At 35.6% G+C, this 27,851-nt stretch overlaps 1 protein-coding gene across 1 annotated transcript in view; it reads right to left on the bottom strand.

Moving 5' to 3' along the window:
* The window catches only part of ccdc85ca (coiled-coil domain containing 85C, a), a 52,288-nt gene extending 24,923 nt beyond the window's left edge, over positions 1-27,365 (bottom strand). The window contains exon 1 of the mRNA XM_051133578.1: positions 26,331-27,365. Within this exon, the coding sequence (XP_050989535.1) occupies positions 26,331-27,036 (706 nt within the window). The 5' untranslated portion in view covers positions 27,037-27,365. The remainder of the gene's footprint in view (positions 1-26,330) is intronic.
* Positions 27,366-27,851: the final 486 nt, after the last annotated feature.

Below are 27,851 nucleotides of genomic sequence, written 5' to 3'. Positions count from 1 at the left end.
AGCGTCCGCCTCTATGCGCACAAGCGCTGTAGGCTCTCCAACTGAGCACGCAACTTAACATTCAACTCTAACAAGCTGTCCTACTGTGTCTTTACAGAAACGGAGAGAAACACGTGTTCGTGGTAATGCCAGATCTATGCGCTATCGTGCTGGCAACATCTCAGGGTGCGCTTGACTTAATTGGAGAGACACTGTGATGTGGAATAGCCTCGGAGAAAGTCTCCCTCTGTCTTATCTGATCCTGTCATAGTAGTGACCCACTTGTGGTGCCATGTTTTTACTCTTTCTGTCGAATGTTTCTGTGGTCAGTGTTTTTAGCGTTTACGTAAATTAAAATATTTTCAGTTAAAGATGACATTATGCCCTTTTTACAAGATGTAATATAAGTCTCAGGTGTCTCCAGAATGTGTCTGTGAAGTCTATTATATTATTTTGAAAATGCCTGAGTGGAAGCAGAAGCGTGCTGTTTTCATGCATGTCTCTTTAAATGCAAATGAGCACCGCCCCCTTTTCCAGAACAGGGCTGTGCCTTTACAGCTCATACCTCAGATACTGAAAAACTGTTTGGTTTTGATTATCATGTCTATCTCACTGAAATAATGTGTTTTAAAGCAATATTAGTTTAAAATTCTAATATACGGTTTTCTGACCGCACATATCCGCAGCACACGCACAGAAAGCGGCTGTCACATGGCATGTGAGTAAACTAAGTTCTCTTTCATGTCTTATTGTGCTTAAACTGTCAATTACACACATGTTTATGTTAAAAACACATGAGTTATGTCTGTGAAGGTAAACAGCTGGGAAAGAAATCCAAAAACCAAACTAAAACATTTTCTTAACTCAGAAATAATTGATAATATATAATATATATATATATATATTTTTTTTTTGAAACTTGGTAATAGTTTTGCCACTTTTTTGACACAAACAAATAAAAAAACACAGCTTGTCAAAATTTTTGTGATTTTTTTGTGATTTTTCACAGTTTTACACAATTTTTCACAAAACTTGTTTTGGAAAATATAACTATATTTCACAACACATTTTAAAATATTATTTTTGTGCATTTTTTATAACCATAAACTTATATAACTTTTTTACTTTTACTTTTGGCTAGCCCCCTAGAAATAAAAACATTAAATAATTTAAAAAAAAACATCGAACTAAAATATAGTATAGTAACTGAAATTTTAAAAAAAATCTGTCATTTGTTCCTTTTTTCACAGCCCTAAAATACTAATTAAAATAACTGAAATATACACTGAAACAAAAAACTATGGAAAACTAACCTAAAGCTAACAATGAAAAATGAAAGAATGAAAACTAATAAAATAAAATAAAAATGTCAAAAAAAAAATTAATAAGGCTGCAATGATTCCTTGATTCTATTCGAGTATTTGATTTAAAAAATCAAATTGCATTTTGCCCATGTTGTGTAATCGGCAAAATACCGGAAGTGGCACATTCCACATATTAAACCCATTTAAAAATCATAATAAAGCATAATGCTATTAAGAATTCACAAACGCTATGATTCAATTAAATAAATAAATGCGATACAGGTTTAATATATGCGCTTTCAATATTTACATGCATGTAGGTTATGTATGTGCTTGTCAGAGTGGCTCCGTTCACAGTAAATGCTGCTCCACACAAACTGTTATCATTTACATGTGTGGAGCGTCTCAAACTTCATCTCTGCATGTTGTTGTGAGTTTGGGTTTATCATAACGTTCATCTGGGAACGCAACGTACGCTGTTTAATCAGATTTGTAAGATAAATCATTCATAAACCTGCACAAACACAGGAGAATACATCTGTATCTTTCTCAATATGCTAAAAGTTCAAAAAAGTTTAAACCCTCACTCTGAGTTTACACGTTTTGATGTCCACATATTCAAGAAATTACAGCGGCTGTAGCATTTCTGTCATTAAGAAATTGCCACATATTAAAGATTAAATGTACATTTGAATGAAATGTTACTGAGTCAATATTAAACAGGATTAGATTGTGCAGTAAAGCATAAAAACTATCACCCTCTGCAGTCATTTGTTATAACGTGTAATGTACGTTAGCTCTATTGTTTATAATACATTACGTATTTTAACAGTTTCGTTCAGTAAAACCATGGGATTACTTGCTTTTGATACTTTATTTGAACTAATAATTATTCCCTCATTGCTATTATATATGTATTTTAAGTCATTTTAAAGGATTTTGTTTACAAAAAATATATATATATAATTATCAGATTACTAGATTAATCATCAGAATAATCAACAGATTACTCAATTACCAAAATAATCATTAGTGACAGCCCTAAAAATTAATATTAAAAAATAATAACCCTGGCCATGTTACGGGTTTCAGCTAGAGTCACATTAATGTGACAAAAAGGTCAAGGAATATTGGTTAGCCGTTCCAATGCACATATGGAAAATCTGAGTTTGAATTTTGCTTGAAATATATCTGTAACCCTAATATTTATCTATAATTTCCTGTTCTCTCCCAACTATAAATCAATAAAAGTGACAAAAATGGTAACAGCTGTGGCTCAGGTCAAGGAACCTGCAGGTTAAAGTCCAACTTCGGTCACATTCCTGTCTACACTCCACCTTCCTATCAAAATAATTAAAAATAAATCAAGATAACAGTCCAAAAACAGTTAGATACTGTAGTAACTCTTTTGCAGTTTGGCCCAAACGCTCACACTATTCATTTGTTAGCAAAATATATATTCTTACACAAGTTTCCACAGAATGAATGTTACTATATGGCCAAGAAATAAAAAATACCAAACAAAGCAAAAGCAGCATATGTTCTTTACAGGTGGACAAACATTAGCATGCAATGACCGAATGGACCTCAGAGGCGAATAACTCTGAGGACTTTGATCTCCCACACATTGGTTACATAACTTACGTAATCTTTGCCTTGTGATGTCTGGAAAGACTGAAGAAATTACAGTACGGGTGTGGACGAGACGTTTTTAGTGCCAGCTTTTGCAGTTCTTGATTTGCACACAGCCACCCAGGCAGGTTGACTGCTGGAATCAATAAAAAGCTCATTAGCTTTTCCAGTTGACCCCACATTCGATTCATACATAAAGTAACACTCTACAAAAACAACTCTGCACCCCTCCCACCTTGCATGGGTGTACAAGTCCCCGTGCAGCACGGGGAAATAAGCTTTGGTAGGACGGAGGCCCAGGAATGATTTCAATTACTGCAAGATGTGGAAGTGGGGCTAGCCAAACAGTGAGGCATTGTTCCACACCGCTGTGGTCCGTCTCGCTGGTGTTAAGCATTTCCCCATGAAACCTGAAGCCGGTTGATATTCAAAGGGGACTGGATACAGTCCACCCTGTAACTAGAACATCGATCCCCTCTAGCAAGAGTTACCAGGAACTAAATACGTTTCTCAGGTAACAATTGCTACAATTCATAGATAGGCTTCTCATAACAATGTTAAGCATGGAAAATATGAAATGATCCATGAGAGATGATTCGACATAATTACGAAGATGAAAATCATTACATTTTCTATGATAAAACTGTTGTTGTAGCATAAAAGGTGTTAAGTGAAAAGCTAAATATTTAGACATTAAAGTCGCACAAACGTATGAAGACACTTTTTTTGTCTTCATTGTGAACAGTAAGTTGAGTTTATTTAATTATGTATTTGAAAATTAATTTTGAGTAACAATTTCTAAATATAAAATAAAAAAATAAAAGAACAAATTCATAAATAATAAATATTATAAATTAAAATGAATAAATAAATATTTCTAAATATAAAATTTTATGTAAAACTAAATACATAAATTTCTCTCTCTATATATATGTTTACATATATATATATATATATATATATATATATACAGAAAGTTATACTATATATATATATATATATATAAATGTATTATATATATATATATATATATATATAAATGTATTATATATATATATATATATAAATGTATAATATTTTTATTTCTGAATTTGTATTTTATTTCTTATTTCTGAATTTGTCACATATATATAACACTATTTTAAGTAACAATACGTACAAAATCATAATATAAATATAGTATATATATATATATATATATATATATATATATATAACAGTATTTTAAATAACTTATAAATATGAAATTTAAAAATAACACATAATAATTTATATAACTCAAAAATGAACAAATTAAAATGTGAATAAAATTATTATAGTTTTAGTTTATGCTACAAGGAAAATGTCTCTAAATAGCAATAAGGGTAGGCAGCGCTAAGAAAAATCAATGCTGTTGAATATTTTTAAATAACTAAAAGAAATCTTAAATAAAAATATGTAAATATATATATATATATATATATATATATATTAAATATTACATAATATATAATATATATAATATTTTAAACATTAAATGTCTAAATGTAACTTCATATGCAATGACATTCAGATATTTTAAAGTGTGATTTGCAGGTGAGTGTGCAAATACTTTTGATAGCAATCGACACTTTACAGACATCTCAGAATCAGTTACATAACATTATCTTGCTGTCTTGTGTTCCCTACAGTGGCTAGATAAGAGTTCAGCATTATTCAGAGATACAGTCTCCCTGCAGGTCCTACAAACTGCTGATGACTCATGTCCACTCCATCAGATGTTATCCAACCATAAATGACACAAGATTCTGCAAAAACACTTTCAAAGAGCTCATAATAGAAAATATAACCTTCCTCTCATCAATGAGGGAGACCAAATTACACCAAAGTCAAGACCGACTCCCTCTTCAGAGCAATTGCCAATGACAAGTATAGAATTAAACAGTCTGCTTCCTGTAAAACAACCTTGGCACCGAGAGGCACAGGCAGGAAGCTCTGGCGCAGGTATCCAGTTCAGATTGCGCAAGCTCAGCAGGGAATGCGGCTCACACATTAACAATCACGAGATGTGCTGATTTCACTCATTAACTGTGTTATGAAACAGGCTCCTGTGCTGGCCCCGTGGGCACGTCTGCAGCGCTGCTGTCAGGGCAAATACAGAGACCCTTCTGATGTGAGCTGCAATGACAGAGATGAAACTACAGGGCATTAAATGCACAGTAGAGGCATGTCCAGACTAATACTAATGTCAAAGCACATCCTATCACTCACTCACAGACAAATATTATGTAAGTTCTCATGCAGACTGTCATTTTCCTGGTTGTTAAAATAATCTGTTCCAAAGATGCCGACAGAAGCATTTACAGGTGTAATTCTTATTATGGCAAATTCAGTTTAAGTGGGAAAACAAAATCATCTAAAATAGCAGATAATAAATATTCAAATAATCGGATGATAACATAGTCTGTGGTTTTGACTATGTTTGTCTATTTCAAGAAATGATAAATGTATTAAGCAAGGATGCATTAAATTGATCAAATGTGACAGTAAAGACATTTATAATGTTGCAAAAGTTTTCCATTTCAAATAAATGCTGATCTTCTAAACTTTTAATTAATCAAAACAAAATTACATTTTTTTAAATATATATATATATATATATTGTTAAATAAGTATATTTGCATTATATAGTTTAGCTATAAAACAATATTTGTTTTAAACATTGTTTAAATTTTTTTTTTAATTGTGATTCTTCAGAAATCCTATATATATATATATATATATATATATATATATATACACAGCTTTGCAGTACGAAAATATTTACATTGTAAATTATATAAAAATAGAAATCAAAATATTTTACAAAATTTAATATTATATATATATATATATTATTTAAAATTATTATTATTATTATTTTTATATAAATAATGTAAATATATATTATTTTGTATTATATTGTATATCATAGTATTTTTTATCAAATAAATGCTGACTTAATAAACATTTTAATAAAAAAAAAAACGATCACACATACATATATATATATATAGTTGATCTAAAAAATGATAACATATTTTAAATTTAAAAACATTAATAAAAAATTATATTTTACCACATTTGACAGTTTTTATGATATCATAAAAACTAGGTCAAATATGGTAAAACATATTTTTTTATTAATGTTTTTAATGTTTTTAAATTAAAAATATTTTTTTATTTTACTATATATATATATATATATATATATACACACATATTTTTACATTGAAAACATTAATAAAAAATTTGATTTGACCATATTCTACCCAGTTTTTATGTATATTCTGTCATTTTTACACTTTAGCTATATCAGTGTCACAACATTAGCCTGGCAACATCCTAACATTAGCTTCTATTGGATTAATAGTCTGCTTAATGTGAAGATCACTATTATTTATCTATATTCACAGTTTTATATTACAATATTTATCTTGTAACACTTCACTTTAGTTGAACTACCTTCCTCTCTTTGGCCTATCTAGGCAGCTTACTAGGTTTTTGAACAGTGTTCTTCCTTGTAAAATTCCCACAGAGTAGATTCTGAACAGTAAATCCGATGTAACTGAAGATTTCAGGTTGCATATCACTATCAAGACAATTCCAGGAAGAAGGAAATAACTAATGGGAAAGGTAAACTACAAAACCATTGTGATTCATTCATACTTTCTTCATTCACATAAACCGTCTTCAAAACAATAGCTCTATGTCAAGCCACAAATATAAAAATACCATTCAGACAATGACATATCATGCTGAAGGAAACACCAGAAGGCTTCATGTGCTCCAGAGCGCAGCATGTGTCAGTGACAGAGCGTGTGCTTATATGACGCAGCCCACGGGCGTATCTGAATGTCAACAAATGCTTTTCCTGTATCCTCAACGGGGTCTGCAGCCTAAACAGCCAGAGGCGGAGAAAAGACAGAGGGAGGAAAAGAAAAAGAGCGAGAGAAGGAGACAGACCGAGGAAGAGTGGGGAGAGAAAAAGAGGAAGAGTGTGCATGTGCCCTTGTGCACGCAGCCTCGTGCAGAAACGCCACTGTCACTATCAATCTCTGTCTGCGGCACTGAGAGCAGGGGTGTAATAAGGCGGCAAGGACGTGAGTCAGTCGTGCCCCCCGCCACTTACACAAACATCATGCACGCTGCTTGGCAACCACACCACGACCCTCATGAGCAACACACATCCCTCGATGCTCAGTTGAGACCCAGAATGCACCAGTGCCACACGACGGCCCACGCATTCTTAATGAACGAGTACAAGTAGCCTACATTCACTCTTAGAACGAAAGGTACAAAAGCCATATTTACCCTTAAAAGGTGCATTTTAGTACTTTAAAGATTTCTGTCATTAATTACATACTCTCACACCGTTCCAAACCTGTAAGACCTTCATTCATCTTCGGAGCACAAATTAAAATATTTTTGATGAAGTCCAAGAGCTTTCTGACCCTGAATCTATGGATCTGGGCTACTTAAACACTGTCGCCGCAGGTTGTGTTTCATGTCTATGGGTTGAAGCGATCCCAATAACGTGATATTTAGCCCCTGGAATGTGAATTTTACCAGGGGAACCCCACCAAAAATGTGTATTTTATCTTCCCAGAACGTGTTTTTTTACCAAGGGGACCCCCCGAAATGCCATTGGGCTACTTTTGAGTAGCAAGTGGATGGGTTTTGCTATGAAAACCTGGCAACCCTGTCCTGCATAGACAGCAACGCAACCACCACGTTCAAGGCCCAGAAAGGTAGTAAGGACATTGTTAAAATAGTCTATGCAACATCAGTGGTTTAACTGTAATTTTAGGAAGCTACAAGAATACTTTTTGTGCACAAAGAAAACAAAAATTTCATGCATGAAGAAGAGAAAAAATTGTTAAAATAAAGTCATTATTTTTACATTCTTGCGCACAAAAAGTATTCTCATAGCTTTATAAAATTAAGGTTGAACCATTGATGTCACATGGACTATTTTAAGAATGTTCTTACTACCTTTCTGGGCCTTGAATGTGTCAGTTGTGTCGCTGTCTATGCAGGGTCAGAAAGCTCTCGGATTTCATCAAAAATAACTTAATTTGTATTTTGTATGTAAGACGAAGGAAGGTCTTAAGGGTTTGGAACGACATGAGGATGAGTAATTAATGACAGAATTTTCATTTTTGGGTGAACTGTCCCTTTAAAGATAGAGTTTTATCATTAATATAGTCATTATTCATTTTTTCTTATGTCATTTTGCATTTGTATGCATTTTAGGGCTGCCCCCTAATAGTTGACTAACTGTTAGTCAACAAGAAGAGGCTTGGTCGACCAAAATTTTATTAGTCGCTTAGCCACAGAAAAAAAAATTCCACAGAAAGTGGCAAAGTCATGCAGTCTGTGACGGACAGTTCATTAACGGCTGGTCTATATAGTAATATAGTACATCAGGCTGGACATCCAAACACTCACCGATCATTCATCAACCTCAAATATGGCTTTTCATCTGAAATATGTAAGTAGTAGCAACTTTACATGCTCAATCTAACGTTAATCTTAATGTGTGCTATTCAAGTGTCTATCGTGCCCACTGCATGACAGATGGATGCACCGGTGCGATCATTTGCTCTTAAAATACTCCGTCATTTTTTGTCATACAGATTAAAGGAATACATCTTTCGAATATGCACTCGGAATAACAACAAAACATTGCGCTTTTGTAAAATAATGAAAGTAAACAGGATGCGATTTTTTGTCGTCTCAGTCTCTGTGAACTTGAGTGCGAAACTTCGAAACTCCATGTATGACTTGAAAAATATATCCATAGAGAATGAAGTGTCTACTTTTAAATGAACCAATTCAAATAGAAACCAAACATTCCCAGATAATGGAATTCATATGAAACTTGCATACGGGTGCATCACTACTGTGGAGATGATGAGTCAGTGTCACCAACTTCATCTCTTAAGCCAAAAACAAAGAAAGCACTAGTTTATCAATAAATTATTAAAACATTAGTGCAGACTCCTTGCTGTTTTTCCTTTGCTGTGGCAAGCTTTTTTTGCATGCGCTTGATTGCTTATTAAGCTATGTAGGCAATTAAAGGCTCATCATTATGATTTATATGGTTTATTAATAAACATGTGGCTAATAGTAATGCTCGACTACTAATCGACCAGTAAAATCTTTAGTCAAAGGCAGCCCTAATGCGTTTTCATGTTTCTGTTGAACACAAAAAAAATTACATTTTAATAATCTTGTGAGGCTATTTTTTATACAACAACAGTTTAAAAAGCAATCAAGCTCCAAAAGGGACAAAACACCTTATAAGACTTATAAGATTAGCCCATGTGTCTAAGGAAGTCTACAGAAACCATATGACAGTTTGTGTGAAATGTGACCCTGAACTTTCCATTGATGTATGGTTTGTTAGGATAGGACAATATTTGGCTGAGATACAGCTATTTGAAAATCTGTAATCTGAGGGTGCAAAAAATCACCTTTAAAGTTGTCCAAATTAATTTTTTAGCAATGTATATTACTATTCAAACAAGTTTTAATACATTTACAGTAGGAAATGTACAAAATATACTTCACATCAGTCACGATTCTCTTCAAATGACTTTTATTAGTCACCACAAAACGCAGTTATTTAGGAAATCACTGCATAAAATACTTCCTTTGACTAGAAAAAAAAGACAGCATATGGGTGAGTAAATAATAACAAAATGCTCATATTTGCATGTATTTTATGCATCCCACTTTTAGAAAATGCAAATCAATCTGCACAGTCTATTAAGAAGGCAGATGAAAAACAGCAAGCAACACAATTAAGGCAAGGAACAATAAAAAATAGCCTTTTAAAGATTCCTTTGCTGCAGAACAACCCACTGCTGAGTGTCTAATTAATGAGTTTCACTTTGCCGGGATGCAGAATTCGCTTAAAATGCAGTTACTAAGTCATTCTGGAAGGACTATAGCCATTTTGCCGACTGGGTTTTTTCAAGCAGGCTCTGAAAGCTGTAATCATCTTACAGCAGAAATCTGTAGATTAGCAGAAGGGCATATGCTCGCTCTCCCACTGCATTTCCCCCCCTTGCCCTCTCTCCATTTTGAACTCGATGTTTGTCTTCTTAAAGAGGTGTAAATTGCCCAGGGGTCATCTGTTTGCTTTACTGAACTCATAAGAGTGAATCACGCTGTGTGTTCTCTCAGCGAAGAATGATTGCACAGTGTGCGTTTACCGCGAGGTAATTGTCACCATGAGTTTTGTGAGTGATTTTGAAAAATACACAGCAATGAATGTGCCCACGGCAATGCCATATTATGGGCTTATCTGGTCATATGGTTATTTTATCGCTTATCTACAGGGTTTAAAACGACACCGGGGAGTAAAGCACTTAATGGCGGTGAAGGAAAAGCAAAGCATGTCTCCAGACAGCACTCTGGGGAGGAGCTATCAGAGGATCTGCTGACACCTCACTTACCATGAATGTGAATGGAGAAGATCACAACTGCCATGCTCAGAATGCAAACCTAATGCATTGCTTACTGCCTAGTGGTTTTAAAAATAGAACGTGAAACAGTATTTTAAATAGCAGTATGCTGCATTGTTAGACAGATGAATAATTGGTTTAAAGGTTTAGTTCACTTCCAGAATAAAAATTTCCTGATAATTTACTCGCCCATGTCATCCAAGATGTTCATGTCTTTCTTTATGCCATTTCTTCTTTATGCCAAGGTTTTTGAGGAAAACATTCCAGGATTTTTATCAATATAGTGGACTTTAATCGGGATCAGCGGGTTGAAGGTCCAAATTGCAGTTTCAATGCAGCTTCAACAGGCTCAACACAATCCCAGCTGAAGAATAAGGGTCTCATCTAGCAAAACAATTTGCATTTTCTATGTATAAAAAATTCTATACTTTAACCACAAATGCTCATCTCGCACTAGCTCGACCTCACGCATTATTTAAGCATGCACTAATGAAAATACAAAGAAAGTCAAATGGCCTTTACAGAAAAAGATAAAACAACGATGTCGGACCATTTTGAAGTTGAAGAAAATGAGATGGATTTTTTGCCATGCCCTACCTCTTTGAACTAAAGTAGGCAGATGAAGAACTAACCGACTTTTCCAACATGATTATGTAATGCGTGAAGTCCACAGACGTGCATCGCAGAGCTGGTGCAAGATGAGCATTTGTGGTTAAAAACTATATAAATGTTTCTTTTTTTAAGAAAATGACTGATCATTTCACTAAATAAGACCCTTATTTACCAGGGACTGTGTAAAGCCCTTTGAAGCTGCACTGAAACTGCAATTTGGACTTGCAACCCACTGACCACCATTGAAGTCCACTATATGGAGAAAAATCTTGGAATGTTTTTCCTGAAAACTTTAATTTCTTATCGACTGATGAAAGAAAGACATGAACATCTTGGATGACATGGGGGTGAGTAAATTATCAGGAAATTTTTATTCTGGAAGTGAACTAATCCTTTAACAGACATTTTTCACAATTTCTTCTTAACAGTTCTTCAAAATACTAATCTAATAATAAATCTAATAAAAAGTAAACAAATGTATATATTTCCAGCTACATACAATTAAATAACCATTATTTAACAATAAAAAACTCTAAAAAAAAACCTAACCTAAATTTGTACAAAAATACTTTTGACTTTTTGTCAGTGAAAGACACTTTTGGTTCATCTGTCTCTCTGAAAACCGAAGGTCAAATTTAAAGGAGAAGTCCAATTCCAGAACAAAAACTGACAGATAATGTACTCACCCCTTGTCATCCATGTTCATGTCTTTCTTTCTTCAGCCGTAAAGAAATTATGCCTTTTGAGGGAAACATTTCAGGATTTTTCTCCATATGCTATGGTGCCCCGATTTTGAACTTCCAAAATGCAGTTTAAATGCAGCTTCAAACGATCCCAAATGCAGTTGTAAACGATCCCAGCTGAGAAAGAAGGGTCTTATCTAGCGAAACGATCAGTTATTTTCATAAAAATAATAAAATGTATATACTTTGTAATGTCAAACACCCATCTTGTCTTGTTCTGCCTGAGCTGTTGTCGAAAAATTCCCATCTCATGTTCTCCCTCAACTTCAAAATCATCTTATATCGCTGTTTCACCTTTTTGTTAGGAGTGTTTGATCTTCTTTGCATGTTCGCTTTGCAAAGACTGGGTCGGTATTTCTGCAGCGATGTAGGATGATTTAGGGGCACCATACCAGTCCATTATATGGAGAAAAATCCTGAAATGTTTCCATCAAAAAACAATTTCTTTACGACCGAAGAAAGACATAAACATCTTGGATGACAAGGGGGTGAGTACATTATCTGTAAATTTTTGTTCTGGAAGTGGACTTCTCCTTTAACAGTGCATTGAGGGATTGTACATTATGGGATGCACATTTTGGCATGTGCAGTTTGTCATGCAGATATTCTATGCATACAGAATTTGCACACTGCATTCCTTAAGGAGTTTGTGAGGTAGTATGTCATCGGCTTTCTGCTTACAGTAACATTGCATTGTTCTCATTCGTCTTGTCCATCATCACACTAAGGCAAAGCAACACAAAGGTAAAGATAAAGGAACCCATTTGTTTGCATATATAGCTATGCAATATCGAAGCTGTGCAGTTAAGCATCTATGCAATTGTTTTGTCTGCACACCTTGAAATGTGCATTCAATGACTTGATGAATAACCTGTTATTATCCACTTCATGTCTGACAAAAGAACAATCTTAATACAGACTGAAATGACTGAACACACACCCTATGAAAATATGCAGACATGAGCAAAGTTCAGTCCAACTAACAATGAATTACTGAAACTCTGTTTTGTTTCTGCTCTACAGTGCAGAAAAAAAAGAAACATGAATGAGAGAGAAAAGGATTTTACAAACACATTATGAGAGACTAAAAAGCTGTTGCAACAAACAACAGAAAAAACTGAATTAACTACACATTCCAGAATGATCCAAGGACATTTCTTCAGAATGCACATGGCGTATCATCAACATTAAGTCAACACGGGGGTTTTGGGGTCTCCCAGCTTGCTGCAGACTTGGCTTGATTCAAAAATAGAGCAGTGAATAAGCGGGTGGCGGAGCGCAGCTCCGAGAAACGTGTGGGGAAGATAGACGGCATACCAAGGTATTGATAAGAATGTATCCTAGCAACAAGCCCCAGTGTTTGACTAAAGGGCCTGCCAGTGCTTTAGTATTACACCTCCAGCCTCTGCCAAATGAGCTTTCTCTTTCCTCCTTTCACTCTCCCTCTGCTTTTCTCAGTGCACACACATGAATTCAGCATGCACAGACTGCAGTGCAACTCATACCAGAAGAGGAAACAGCATTATTCCAGTATTTTCTTATTCAAATATTCCCAGTTTTATGCATGATCTATTTGCTGCGCACATGACTCATTCTTTGATTGCACATCTTATCCTGAGCAATCACATGATTAGTGGGCAAACAGATCACACCCATAATAAAGGACGAATCTCAAAACACTATTGCAGATTGCACAATATGGATTTTATTGCCCTACTTCTATGTCATTAAGCATTTAATGTATTGGAAGTAGGGTGTGTGTTTATAAAAATCCTAAATGGGAAAAGGAATAATTTGGGAGAAGATGTTTAAAGGAATAGTTCCTAAAAATGGAATTTGCTGAAAATGTACTTTTTTTCTTCATCAGAACAGATTTAGACATTATGTCACATGCTTACCGATGGATCCTCTGCAGTGAATGGGTGCTGTCATAATGAGAGTTCAAACAGCTGATAAAAACATCACAATATTTCACAAGTAACCCGCAAGATTCCAGTCGATCAGTTACCATTTGTGACCCTGGACCACAAAACCAGTCATAAGGGTCAATTTTCTGAAATTGAGATTTATACATCATGAATAAATAAGCTTTCCATTGATGTATGGTTTGTTAGGATAGGACAATATTTGGCTGAGATATAACTATTTGAAAATCTGGAATCTGAGGGCAGGGTTGCCAGGTTTTCACAACACAACCCGCCCAATTACTACTCAAAACTAGCCCAAAACTAGACGAGTCGCGTTCCGAGGGGTGCATTTGGCGGGGATAAATATCACATTTTTTGGGGTTGCTTCAACCTGCAGCAACAATTCTAAAGTAGCCCAATTCCATAAGAAAACCGCGGACTTGGCAACACTGTCTGAGGGTGCAAAAAATCGAAATACTAAGAAAATCGCCTTTAAAGTTGTCAGAATTAAGTTCTTAGCAATGCATATTACTAATCAAAAATCAAGTTTTGACATATTTATGGTAGAAAATTTACAAAATATCTTCACGTAACATGATCTTTACTTAATATCCTAATGATTTTTGGCACAAAAGAAAAATTGATCATTTTAACCCATACAGTGTATTGCTGGCTATTGCTACAATATACCCAAGCTACTTATATCTGGTTTTGTGGTCCAGGGTCACATTTCACTTCAAATTATTGCAGCTAAAATAAAAGTCATCTATCCATAATATTGCTACCTCCAGTGAAAATTTGTTTTATCTGAATCAAAAAAAAAAGAAATATGTACAGATCAAGCACTGTTTACAAGCATAAACGGTCCAAAACAGTTCTAAACAAATATGTTAGGAGTGATGGACTTTTTCATCGGAGGAAGCATTATTATGGATTATGGAAGCATTTTGGCCAGATGCAATGGTTTAAAGATTAAAAAATGATGGATTTGTTTCTTACAAACATCACTTTTCGCTCCACAAGACATTAATTGATAGACTTGAGTTGTGTGGATTACTTGTGGGCTATTGTGATGTTTTTACCAGCTGTTTGAACTCTACCTCTGACGGCACCCATTCACTACAGATGGTCCATTGGAGAGCAGTGATGTAATGATAAATTTCTCCAAATCTGTTCTGATGAAGAAAAAAACTCATATAGGCCTACATATCGGATGGAATGGGAAAATGTTCAGAAAATGTTCATTTTTCATGAACTATTCATATAAGTCATCTCTAAATGTGGGCCTTTACATTTCATTTAAGAAGTACAAGCAACACTTTTTAAATTCAATCTAATTGGTCAATGATACAGGAAGCAGTTGAGATGAAAGCTTGACTGTGGCATCAAGGATTTTAAACCATATTTTGAGAGGAAAACTATTGCACATTATTGAGACAAGAATGACCCGTTTATGTATAACAAGGACAAGTATGTCATACAGGCAATGTAAACATGTTCTATTTCCTCTCTCATGAAGTGTAAAGTTTCACCCTCAAGGTGATGATCTGTAATTTAAGCTGGCATGTGAGAAATCAGTTTCTTCACCAATAGAGGAATCTTTAAAAACTCACACTATTTTAACTCTGTTGTTCCATGTTCAGTCATGGAAATCAACATTTGTTAAAGCTTCTTCAAGGACAAATGTGCTGATGACAATGATTTGCAAATACACTTCACCTGGAAAACTACAAAGACATCTCACAAGACAGACCTGACAGTTTGAGGGCACCGAAAAAAACCCAGTCTTTAAAAAAGTACATTAAGTAGACTTTTCAAGCTACAGTTCATATTTAACAGTGCTTTCTAACCATAAAAACTTAGAAATAAACTTCAGCATGCAACTCGTTCCATCAAATAAATCTCAAATAGTGTGACTTATTCACACTACGATGTTGGCAAGTTGTGCAGAGTCAAGCAGCACTCTGACTTTCTTTAAAAAAATGTAGTTTCTGGAATAATGTTCACACGCTGAAGTGTAAGTAATACCACAAATGCAGTGTTAATGACAAGTGCATGACTCACAAAATCCAGGAAATTAAGTATTGAGTACAGATTCGCTTCACTTGTTGCACAACAATGGCACATTAAACCCATTTGACAATTCATGAACAAACCTTCTTAGTGCAAATACAGTGATAACACTGATATCACCCGATTTCATGTTCTCACAAGTTTGTTTTTACAGAAGAGCGGAAGGAAAGATTACACGGTGTCTCTAAGGTCTTCTATCAGAGAGGGTTGAGAATCAGTTTAGATAGTTGACCGCAAGCATGTCAATGGAATAAAAAATAAAGTAGGAAGTAAAGAACAGGAAACAGAGATGCTCCAGAACTAGAAGACGCTCTCATGCCTGAGCAGAATGACGTTATGGCTCTATTCACTTGTAGTCTTTGAAGGACTCTTTTGCCTTTGTGCGCTAAACAATACCGTCGGACAGATGGCTCAAGCGAACTGAGGGCGCACAACCTCACACCCCCTCTAGACAGAGGCAGGGGTCCGCCAGCCCCACTCCCCCAGTCTAAAATGAAGGAACAACATAGAAGGACAATAATGAGAAAGATCCATCCAAACACTTCCAGAGTGGTGACGTGATCTGCAAAACTGTCTGGATATCAACTGTAATTAAAGTATTAGCAAAGAAAGGGTAACGGATATTGATATTAAAACAAACAGGAAAGAAACTACGAGTGTATAGACCAACTATAAAGCCAAACATCTGCTTTTCTGCACAAACAAAGTTATCGAATGTCAAAAATAAATGAAGCACAGCTAATACATCTGCAGCCCTGTATTCTACAATGAGACACAATTTGAAGGAAACTCCACATAAGTCATCGGAATATCAAATTATTGGGAGGCCATTATCCAAAGAAAAATAATTCAGCAATAAAAGACTCATCCGACCGGAATCATTCATGCTTGGCTAGTTTCCTCCAGAGGTAGCATGCCAAGACAAGGAACCTGAGTCAACAAGATCTGTGCAATGGAGCTGAAATCTGACCTTCCCTTTGACATCAACGAATACTTTAGGACCAGGGCTGCACTCTGGAAAACACTGACCCATTTCAGAGTTGGCATGAAAAAGTGCTCCCATTAAAGAAACATCAATTTAACAAAGACGAGCACTAAATAGTACTTATACCATGCAGAGATTTTCAAATCCTGCAAGTGAAACAGAGAAAAACTAAAAAATATTAAAAAGGTAATTAAAGATAATGAAAAGTAGAAGACAATAAAATAAAGTAAAGTAAAAGTAAGACATAATTACTGTTCTAGAGGGCTGCAAGAGAGTCAAAGATAGGGTGTGCGATATTGACAAAAAATAATATCTCAATATTTTCTGGGATTTTATCGATAACTATAATTAGACTATATGTGACCCTGGATCACAAAACCAGTCGCAAGGGTCATTTTTTCAAAATTGAGATTTATACATCATATAAAAGCTGAATAAATAAGCTTTTCATTGATGTACAGTTTGTTAGGATAGGACAATATTTGGCTGAGATACAACAATTTAAAAATCAGGAATCTGAGGGTGCAAAAAAATCATAGTATTGAGAAAATCACCTTTAAAGTTCTTCAAATAATGTTCTTAACAATGTATATTACTAATCAAAAATTAAGTTTTCATACATTTACAGTAGGAATTTTACAAAATATCTTAATGGAACATGATCTTTACTTAATTTCCTAATGATTTTTGCCATAAAAGAAAAATCAATAATTTTGACCCATACAATGTATTTTTGGTTATTGCTACAAATAAACCCCAGTGACTTAAGACTGGTTTTGTGGTCCAGGGTCACATATTTTGCTGTGTGTGTTATTGTGCTTAAGGACTACTGTGCTGACTCCTAAAGTTTTTGATATTCTTCATTAAATAATAATAATTTGTAATTATTTTAAAAGTGAAAAGATACTTTTAAAGTGAAATTACAACCTCCAGTAGTCATTGCGATTGAACCGAATCATTTAAACGGTTGATTCATTCAGGAACAAAACGCTGTCATGTTGCTCAGAGATGCAAAATAGTGCTGTGGCTGTGTTTGGAATGATTTTTGTTGGCAAAATTCAGCAAAAACAGGAAATATGCTGTCTAAAACTCTATGTGTGATATTGATTAACTATATGAAATTATACAAAATATACAATTCTGCACCCAAATCTTGAATTTTGTGATCATTCTAAATGCATTTTAATAGACTGAATTATGCTCCAACCCAGTATTAGGATACTTTAAAATACCATATGATCTGCTCTTTAAATTATTTTGTCGGCAAATTGGCAAATTGAAAATGACTGGTACCGATAACTTTAAAAATGCTTAAAGGAGAAGTCCACTTCCAGAACAAACATTTACTAATAATGTGCTCACCCCCTTGTCATCCAAGATGTTCATGTCTTTCTTTCTTAAGTCATAAAGAAATAATGTTTTTTGAGGAAAACATTTCAGTATTTTTCTCCATATAATGGACTGCTATGGTGCCCCGAGTTTGAACTTCCAAAATGCAGTTTAAATGCGGCTTCAAACGATCCCAAATGCGGTTGTAAACGATCCCAGACGAGGAAAAAGGGTCTTATCTAGCGAAACGATCGGTTATTTTCATAAATAAAACAATACAACTTATATACTTTTTAATGTCAAACGCTCATCTTGTCTTACTCTGCCTGAACTTTTTTCCCAGTTCATGACAGTTAAGGTATGTCGAAAAACTCTAATCTCATGTTCTCCCTCAACTTTCTATATTGCTGTTTTACCTTTTTTGTTAAGAGAGTTTGATCTTCTTCGCATGTTCACTTTGCAAAGACTGGGTCGGTACTTCTGCAGCAATGTAGGATGATTTTGAAATGATTTCTGAAATTGAGTGAGAAAATAGGATTGGAGATTTTCGACATAGCAAGGCAAGCGTTTGAGAGCAAAAAGTATTTAAATTGTATTTTTTAAATTAAAATAACCGATTGTTTCGCTAGATAAGACCCTTCTTCCTTGGCTGGGATCATTTACAACCGCATTTGGGATTGTTTGAAGCCGCATTTAAACTGCATTTTGAAAGTTCAAAATCGGGGCACCATAGTCCATTATATGGAGAAAAATCCCGAAATGTTTTCCTCAAAAAAACATAATTTCTTTACGTCTGAAGAAAGAAAGACATCAACATCTTGAATGACAAAGGGGGTGAGTACGGTATCTGTAAAATTTGGTTGTGGAATTGGACTTTTCCTTTAATATCGGTGCTGATAATCAGTCGGCCCAATACAATCAAATCACACATTATTTTTATAGTGGAACACAAATCTAGCAGAAGTTTGTATCTAGCAGAAGTTCATGCACCAGAACATGAATAAAAACATCTTAAATTACACTTGACAGCTAACTTCAAGCCAAAACCCTTTTTTGTATGGAAAAGAGCATCCTGGATTGAGGGCAAGTAGATGATTAGCAAATTTTCATGAACTATCCCTCTAAATCCAATAGATATAAGAAAACAGCTCCCTAAATCCTCCACAAACATCACATGCTGATTACATTCCCTTCATGTGGTCCAGAAACCCAAACATACTTCCTCTCAGTCATCTCACCCCAGGTGCCCTCCAGTCTCCTGACCCACTATCTCTGAATACAAACAGTGCTGCCCCCATCCAGCTCCACAGGATCAATCAACCAGCTGATAATTACTGTTGCTATGGAACTCACCACCTACCCAGTGCTGCCACCCGCCCCGTGACCCCCTTTCCATCTACTGCTTTCATATTTTCCACAGGGTAAAAAAGAGGAGGGGACAGGAAAGTGAGGGAAAGCAAAAAAGAAGAAACTGAGGTAGAGTGTTACACAAAACAAAACCTATTTTTTTCATCTGACTGGTTAATTAATTAAATCTGGACGTTCTTCGGCTTCAGTGGGCAGAAATTTCAGGCTCGTGTAGGCATGTGTAAATTTATTTATTCAGTGGTGACTTCATTACCTTACATCTGTTCAGCTCTCTGACAGGGTTAACCAGTTCACCGACCACAGTTGACGGCATTTCTGCTTTCCACGCATCCAGAGTACAACAGAATCCAACAGTTTAAACGTGGATCCCCCACCCCTTCAGCAGTATTCACTCAGTAACAATGTGAAACTTCCACTATTGTTGTCATGGAATGTAGAAACTCTGGACAGCCAACTTTTTAAATACACAAGTGGAGATATCTCAGGAAAGAAAACTCATTTGGGACGTTGCATTCTTATACAGCAAAGCATCTATAGGATGGGCGCAATAGCTAAACATTCAAAAGCATTATGAAAGAACAACAACAAAAATCAACATTAAAGATTTAGTTCTCTCAGATTTACATGTTTTAAACTAGTGTTTTTTCCCCATCGAATACAAAATGGGATATTTTACAGGGTGCCCGGGATATTTTTTTCCATACAATAAAAGTAAATACACTAAGCTACAAAAATTATATTAAAAAGCACCATTAAAGTAGTCCATGTGACTCATTTGCTATATTTTAATTCTTACAAAGCTATATGATAGCTTTGCATGAGAAACGGTATGAAATGTATTATTTATATGTGACCCTGGACCACAAAACCATAAGGGTCAAAGCTGAATAAATAAGCTTTCCATTTTTGGGTAATGGTTTCAATGGTTTGTTAGGATAGGAGATACAACTATCTGAAAATCTGGAACCTGAGAGTGTAAAAAAAAATCTAAAATATTGAGAAAATCGCAATTAAAGTTGCCTAAATGTAGTTCTTAGCAATGCATATTACTAATAAAAAAAATTGCGTTTTGATATATTTACAGTAGGAAATTTACAAAATATCTTAATGGAACATGATCTTTACGTAATATCCTAATGATTTTTGGCATAAAAGAAAAATCGATAATTTTGACCCATACAGTGTATTTTTGGCTACTGCTACAAACATACCCGTGCTCCCTAAGGTTTTGTGGTCCAGGGTCACATATACTATTATTAACATTATTATTTTAGTAATTTTGTTATGTGAGTTTTTTTCATTTTTTTTAAATTTGTGATTTAAATGTAATGTATTTTTATTTCATTGTTATGTGCTTTGTAGTTTTTATTCGTTTTTAAATATTTATTATATTTAATTTATTTTTATTTTTATTTTATTAATTTTATTTAGTACTTAAACTTTACCCAGAAACAAATCATCCACCAAATCTATCAATACTGCATGGTGTCCCTCAAGGTTCTGTCTTGGGCCCTTCCACTGTTATGAAATTCAGATTTATTTTCGCATAAAGATTGTTAACAAAAAGAGTCTTTAAAAATGAATCGATAACCCTTTCAGTTTAAGTCAGAGCAGACGGCTCTTTCCAGGAATGACCAGGTCAGCTTTAACCATTGGCAACGTGCTAAAGACTGAAGTGCCGCAGGAAGTTAGGTGTGATTATGTTCATTAGCTTGTGAATCTGATTAAGAAGTTTATTGAGAGGATTCTCTACACGTAAAATCATTAATGAACGAGAAAACAAGGCTTATTTTTACATTTCCACCATGCACCCTCCTAATTCACACTTAGACCTGGTTTTCAAATCATTATCATAACAACACAAATAGTCAAAACTATAATAAACCCATCAAGACAAAGGATGCAAATTCCATCACATTAACACTGAATACGAAACGTTTACTAAAAATCTTATTTACTACAGTCTTAGTGTATTTTTTTAAAACACAGCACTAAACACCATCTTCCCCTCAGCCATAATCATCACTAGCACTTCAGAGTTGCTGGTCCCAGGAGACCATTTTGTAAATGTCAGCGGACTGAAGTGGGACAGCCCAATTACAAGCCCACTTAAAGCTTGCTCTGGCAAAACCGCCTCTGAGGGACTCGCATGCTTCGTAAGATTATTATTTTCTTTATGAGGCAAAGACAAGCAGCAGGGAACAAGCAATAACACGGTAAACGTCAGATTCAGCACAACCAAAGACCCCCTACGACAAGTCTGAGCAGTTGGGGAGGTGCTCTCCATCGCTGTTTGTTTTTAAAAGAACAATGCCTTGCAACAACACCAACCAGGATGCACACTTGCAGCGTCACTCGACTTTCCGCTGGGTCTGATGCAAAAACACCTTTTAACTAGTATGGCTTTGATCTATACTGTTTGGTTACAACCTGAAAGCATGACTAAACAAGAACTGACGGCGAATTAAAAGGCGCAGCCTTGTAATCCAGAATTTGGGAATTCCCAGGAGAACAATTTAATTATCTCACGGATTACTTGAAGGAATTCATGAGTTCCCATCATTGGTGAAGAACTGTGAGCTATCCACCTAACTGAATTTATTTGTATTGTCAATAAATACTTAATTAGTTCAAGTTTAATCAAACACAAGAAAACCAGGGGCTTTTTTTCAAAAGGGTGACCTCCACACTGAAAGCTTCACTCGTAAATTGGGATCTGTTTTATGACAAGCCAGACATCTGTACCTTTGAGTGGCGCAGAAGGGCTCTAAAGGCCTGACGGAGGGTCTTGAATGGGGGCAACTGAAGGCCTTTTCACTCTAGCCGTGGGAAGAGTCAGGGAGGAGTGTTATCTGAACTCTGAAACAGAATCTCGACCCCATCCACTAAACCTTCAGTTCATTGGTGGCTTGCTGGGGGGCCAGAGGCTTTTCAAAGCAGGAGAGAATCACTTTTACCCCTCAAAGAGACAGATACATGACCTCAAAGTCAGGTCTCAGGATGGTGCAACCATAAAATGATTCTAACCTACATAAAAGTAAAATAACACAGTGGATAACACTAAAATAGTGCAGTTTACTCGCTCTCATGTTGCTCCAGTGTAACTTTTATTCTTTTATGGAGCATAAAAAAAAGATAATTTGAGAAATGTCATCCAAGAAATTTTGTTTTTTGAGGAAAACATTTCGGGATTTCTTTCCATATAGTGGACTTTTATGGTTCCCACAAGTCTGAACTTCCAAAATGCAGTCTAAATGCAGCTTCAAAGGGCTCTAAACGATCCCAGATGAGGATGAATGGTATTAACTAGCGAAATGATCAGTTATTTTCTAAAAAGACAATTTATATACTTTTTAACCCTTAAATGCTCATCTTGTCTAGCTCTGCTTAAACTAGATGTATTCCGGTTCAAGACAGTTAGGGTAGGTCGAAAAACTCCTATCCAAAAAACTCCCATTTCTCCACCAACTTCAAAATCATCCTACATTGCTGCAGAAGTACCGACCCAGTGTTTACAAAGTGAACATGCAAAGAAGATCAAACGTCCTTTACACAAAAAAAGTTAAAACGGCAATGTAGGATGATTTTGAAGTTGGAGAAGAAAATGGGTAACACTTTAGGTAACACTAATTCACTATTAACTATGACTTTTCCCTCAATAAATTCCTAATTTGCTCCTTATTATTAGTTAGTAAGGTAGCTGTTAAGTTTAGGTATTGGGTAGGATTAGGGATGTAGAGTAACGTCATGTAGAATAAGGCATTAATATATGCTTAGTTAGTACTAATAAATGGCTAATTTTCTAGTAATATGCATGCTAATAAGCAACTAGTTAAGAAACCGTAAAATAAAGTGTTACCCAAAAGACGAGGAATAACTGATCGTTTCGCTAGATACGACCCTTCTTCCTCGGCTGGGATTGTTTATAGCCTTTTGAAGCTGCATTTAAACTGCATTTTGGAAGTTCAAACTCATGGGCACCATAGAAGTCCATTATATGGGGAGAAATCCTGAAATGTTTTCATCAAAAAACATAATTTCTTTAGGACTGAAGAAAGAAAGACATGAATATCTTGGATGACAAGGGGGTGAGTAAATAATATGTAAATTTTTGTTCTGGAAGTGAACTTAAAAATAGTAAGTCATACAAGTTTGGAACGACATGAGGGTGAGTAAATTATGACAGAATTTTCGTTTTTGGGTAAATTATCTCAGATATTGGACAAGAAAAAAGACTTAAAGAAGACTTTAAAAAGACCTTCTTAAGTAACGTAAGAAGGAATGGGAACTCTTCGTGTTCTGTCTATGTGGTATGGGGAGCAGTAATGTTCTTCTGGTTGGTTGGTAGTCCAAGTTGGTTGTTTTGAGTTTTGTAAACAAGGAGAGATGCAACCTGTGGCTCAGATTAACTCATCAGGGGGTGAGGCCTGGGAATGAGAATGCCGGCCAGCCTAATCTCCCTCCCTGACTGAACACAAGCTTAAACACAACGCTACTATAGTTCTGAGAATGCACTGCAGTTTCCCATTGACAATATTACAAAAGAACACAGGATTCCAACATTTTCTTTTCAAACTCAGCTATGGAATGCATGTGCAATCATAACATAAATCAATCAAAAATAATGAAAACTCAAATTATATGGAAAAGCAAGTCATGACTACGAAACATAATAGAGGTAAAATATTTTTTCCAAAATAAACAAGAAAAAAAGAATTCATTCTTACGGAAGACTGATTTTCACATGCAATTGCTGCATTTTTGAGGTGGAAACAGACTTCCATAAATTCTTAAGTAAACAATGTACAAAGCTAGACAGATTAGCCTTTTGGGTTTTCGTTTAATGACTTGTGCACCATAAACGTGATTGGCAGCATGGATGCTATGGCATGTCGTGATGGGAAAAGGTGGGGGTGGAGTTGTGGCGCAGCAGACAAAATAAGGATCACTGAACAATCAAATGAAAGCAGCCTGGCAGGCGTTGGTCATGATGATGGGCATCTGAAGACAAGTGCAAGCAAAGGTCTATATAACAGTATTTGAAAGTCTGAAATAAACAGCAGAAGCAAGGAAGCCAATGTTTTGTAACACTAAATAATAAAAATATCACATTTATATACTTTTAAAAACCATTCTGAATATCTACTCGCATCAAAAGCACTTTTGAGAATGTCTAAAACACAAAAAATAAACATTCTTATCAATGCCAGGTGCCTCCAGCTGACACTATCAGCAGTAAATAACACAAATTTTTCTGCTACAGCTACGTGCCGTGCTAGAGGTAAGCTTGTCATCAATCTCCTGTCATGTGGCGAGAACAAGTTAAGAACCCTACTGTTAGTCTTGAGTGATCTTACTGATGGAATAGGCCTGGCCTGCTGAGTGAATGCATCTAATGTGCACTTTTATTACAATACATTCATGTTCTTAGCAGATGCACTTCACCAAAGTGCACAGATTCTACTCTTCCTTTATCCCAAAAATATACACACAGCTTGCACCTGTTAGAGAGTTTTTGAAACTTTGTATTAAACTGCACAGTAGCATTCCACTTTAGAAAGTCATTTAAGATATAAGCATCTTCCAAAATTAAAAAATGTAACACAAATAACAATATTAAAGCTTCTGTTTCCTCTGTCTACAACAGGGGAAGCTAATATACAAGTAGCTGTGAAATAAAAGGAGTAAAACAAGCTGCACAGTGACATGTGAATCTAAGAATGGAACTAAAAACAACGTAACCAGTACAAGCAGCTATATAACCGTACAGCCAAATGTTATACTGTGACGTCAGATCATCTGGTATCCATGCAAATCAAAAGTAAATACACAAAGTACAAGATGTAATAACAACTTCAGGCACTGACGATAGATACACACCCTCTATGGGGTCACAGGTTAGTGGCAATAAAAAACAGAAAGAAAAAAATAGAAAAAAAATCTCCGGACAATGATAGCAATGCATGAATTTCTTGTCCATAAAAAGTTACATATTATTTGATTTACACACTACCGTCTGGGGTCAGTAAAAATTATCCATCAAATTGTTTGTAAGTGACACAAAGGACATTTATACTACAAGACTTCCGTTTCAAATAAATGCTGCTCTTTAGAACTTTCTTTATCAAAGAATTCTGAAAAATCACGGCTTCCCCAAAAACACTAAGCAGCACTGTATTCATTGATAATATTATTTCTCAAACACCAAATCAGCACATTTCAGCCATTTGTAAGAATGAAATCCCTGTTGTCTGAATGAAGTACCTGATGTCTTACTGACAGAACTGACAGCATGCACCAACGTCACAAGGCCAAGAGAGTATTAAATCCTCATTAGACCAGACTTCTCGGGCTGAAGCAATTAGTGCAATAGCATCTGTAGCTCCAGCCTGTTCGATATAAGTTGCTGGCCATGTGTTAACACCATCGCATATACAAAGTAAACCTAAAGCCACAATTGGCTGTATAAGTGTTTCCCTGAAAAACCATGACTGTCTTAATCACTGCATATTACTCACTGGCATAAAATAGTGAGCATCCTTTTCTATATTTGGACGCCAATGCACACAACTGCATTAAACTTTCAATGTTAAAAATGCACCAAAAAAATATTTTAGGCATGTTTTGTTGGTCACCTATCAAACGTGATCACTGAAAGAAGATATATTAAGATGTGTAAATGCTTTAAATTAGTCATCAAATACTATGAATTACTAACATGATTTTCAATTCTTGAGAGTTATTACTTTCAGGGAAAAACACTTCTGCATTCTTTAAACTATTTCAGGTTCATGGCATACTCTATCAAAACTCAACCCAACACACAAGAGCCGCTAAAACACCAAAATTTTGGAGAAATGTGGGATGCTTTTCACTAAACTGTTAATCCGAGAGCCCCAACTCACCATTGAGCCCATTCGGTATGCTTCTGAGAAGATGGTTGGCTGATAGATCATCCATAGACCTCCTGATAGACACCATCTTTCCCTCTGAAGGTTTGTGCATATGATTGTGGTGGTGATCAGGGCTTCCAGCACTGCCCGTGCTGGAAGTACTGCTCCCGTCTCCAACATCCCTAACAGTAGCAGAACCTCCATTCAGATTGGTCAAACTGGATTGGCTGTCTATGGAACTCCTGGATCCGGCTCCATTCCTCTCATCATCTAACATGAGGATGATCTCCTTGAGCTCCACATTTTCTCTCATCACACTCTCCTGGTTGGTCTCTAGGTCTTTCAGTTTTTGCTGGAATACACCAACTTCCTTCCACATAACACTGGCAGTGTACCTCCCAAATCTCTGCCATTCCCTGGACAGCTTCTTCCCTTTCTGCCGATCATCATCCAAGAAACAGCACAGTTCTCTAAGCTCCTGGTTGTCTTCTTGCAGTTTCTGGTTGACTTCCTTCAAGCTCCGTATTTCATGGAGATGCACTTGTAATCTCCGGTTGACGTCCTTCATCATGTTCCCATGTTCCACCATTAAGTTAATCTTTTCACTATCCACTTTTCGGAGTCTCCTCAGCAGCTCCTCTTTGCTACATTTAAGCAGTTCTTCATCCGATATCTTACTTAAATCATCCCTTGGAACGTCTATAATATTTTTTGCCATATTCCTGTTGTTAAAAGTGGTCTGATGCGAAAAATCTGGTCACGATTTTTTACTCATTCCTTTGCGAAAACGCATCGAGCAATATTAAACTCATAATTAAAATTAATCCAGTTACTCGAGGGATGAAAGGAGAACTCCGCAAGGAAAAAAACTCACGTAACTGACCCAGATAAAGAAACACTAAGCCGCGTTTGATATAAACTCCCTTTCTGTCGTTATTTCATATTTATTTCAGCTGGAATCTCCTCTTTCTGACACTGTGCCCAGTGATGTGACTCTCCGGTCGCGCATCCAACCGCTGAGGCAGATGAATGGTGAGAAAATGCGCCCGTAGTTGCGCTTCAGCTCAGCGTTCTGTGACGTCAGTGCTGTACGCGACGCGTTCGCTGCATTACCTGCTGACGTTACTAGCTGTTCCTGTAGGGGGCGCGTCACGACTCAGTCCAATTCAAATGTCACGTTTTTGTCCTGCTAGATACGGCATATGTAGTCTTTATATTTAAACATATTTTATAAAAGACTAGTTTAAAATACAGTGAAAAGAAAGGGAACACAAACATTGGGATAACAGACAAAGACTGCACTAAAATAGCTGACATTGAGGAACGTAATGCTTGGGTGTTTCTGAAGATAAGATAAATAGACATTACCTCAGATACTTACCAGATAAGATTACAAAAACTTGAGTAATCTTAAAAGAATTGCACTATTCATTGGCAACATCAGTGACACATTAAGTAGTATAAAAACCAATAATGTAGTGGTATTTATAGCACTACCAAGTGCTTGATTGCAGCACTTGAGATGTGTGAACG

This window comes from Labeo rohita, chromosome 17 (genome assembly GCF_022985175.1).
Source record: "Labeo rohita strain BAU-BD-2019 chromosome 17, IGBB_LRoh.1.0, whole genome shotgun sequence".
Taxonomy (NCBI): Eukaryota; Metazoa; Chordata; class Actinopteri; order Cypriniformes; family Cyprinidae; genus Labeo; species Labeo rohita.
Note: the sequence above shows the minus strand (reverse complement) of the source record. Positions and strands in the feature narration are given on the sequence as shown.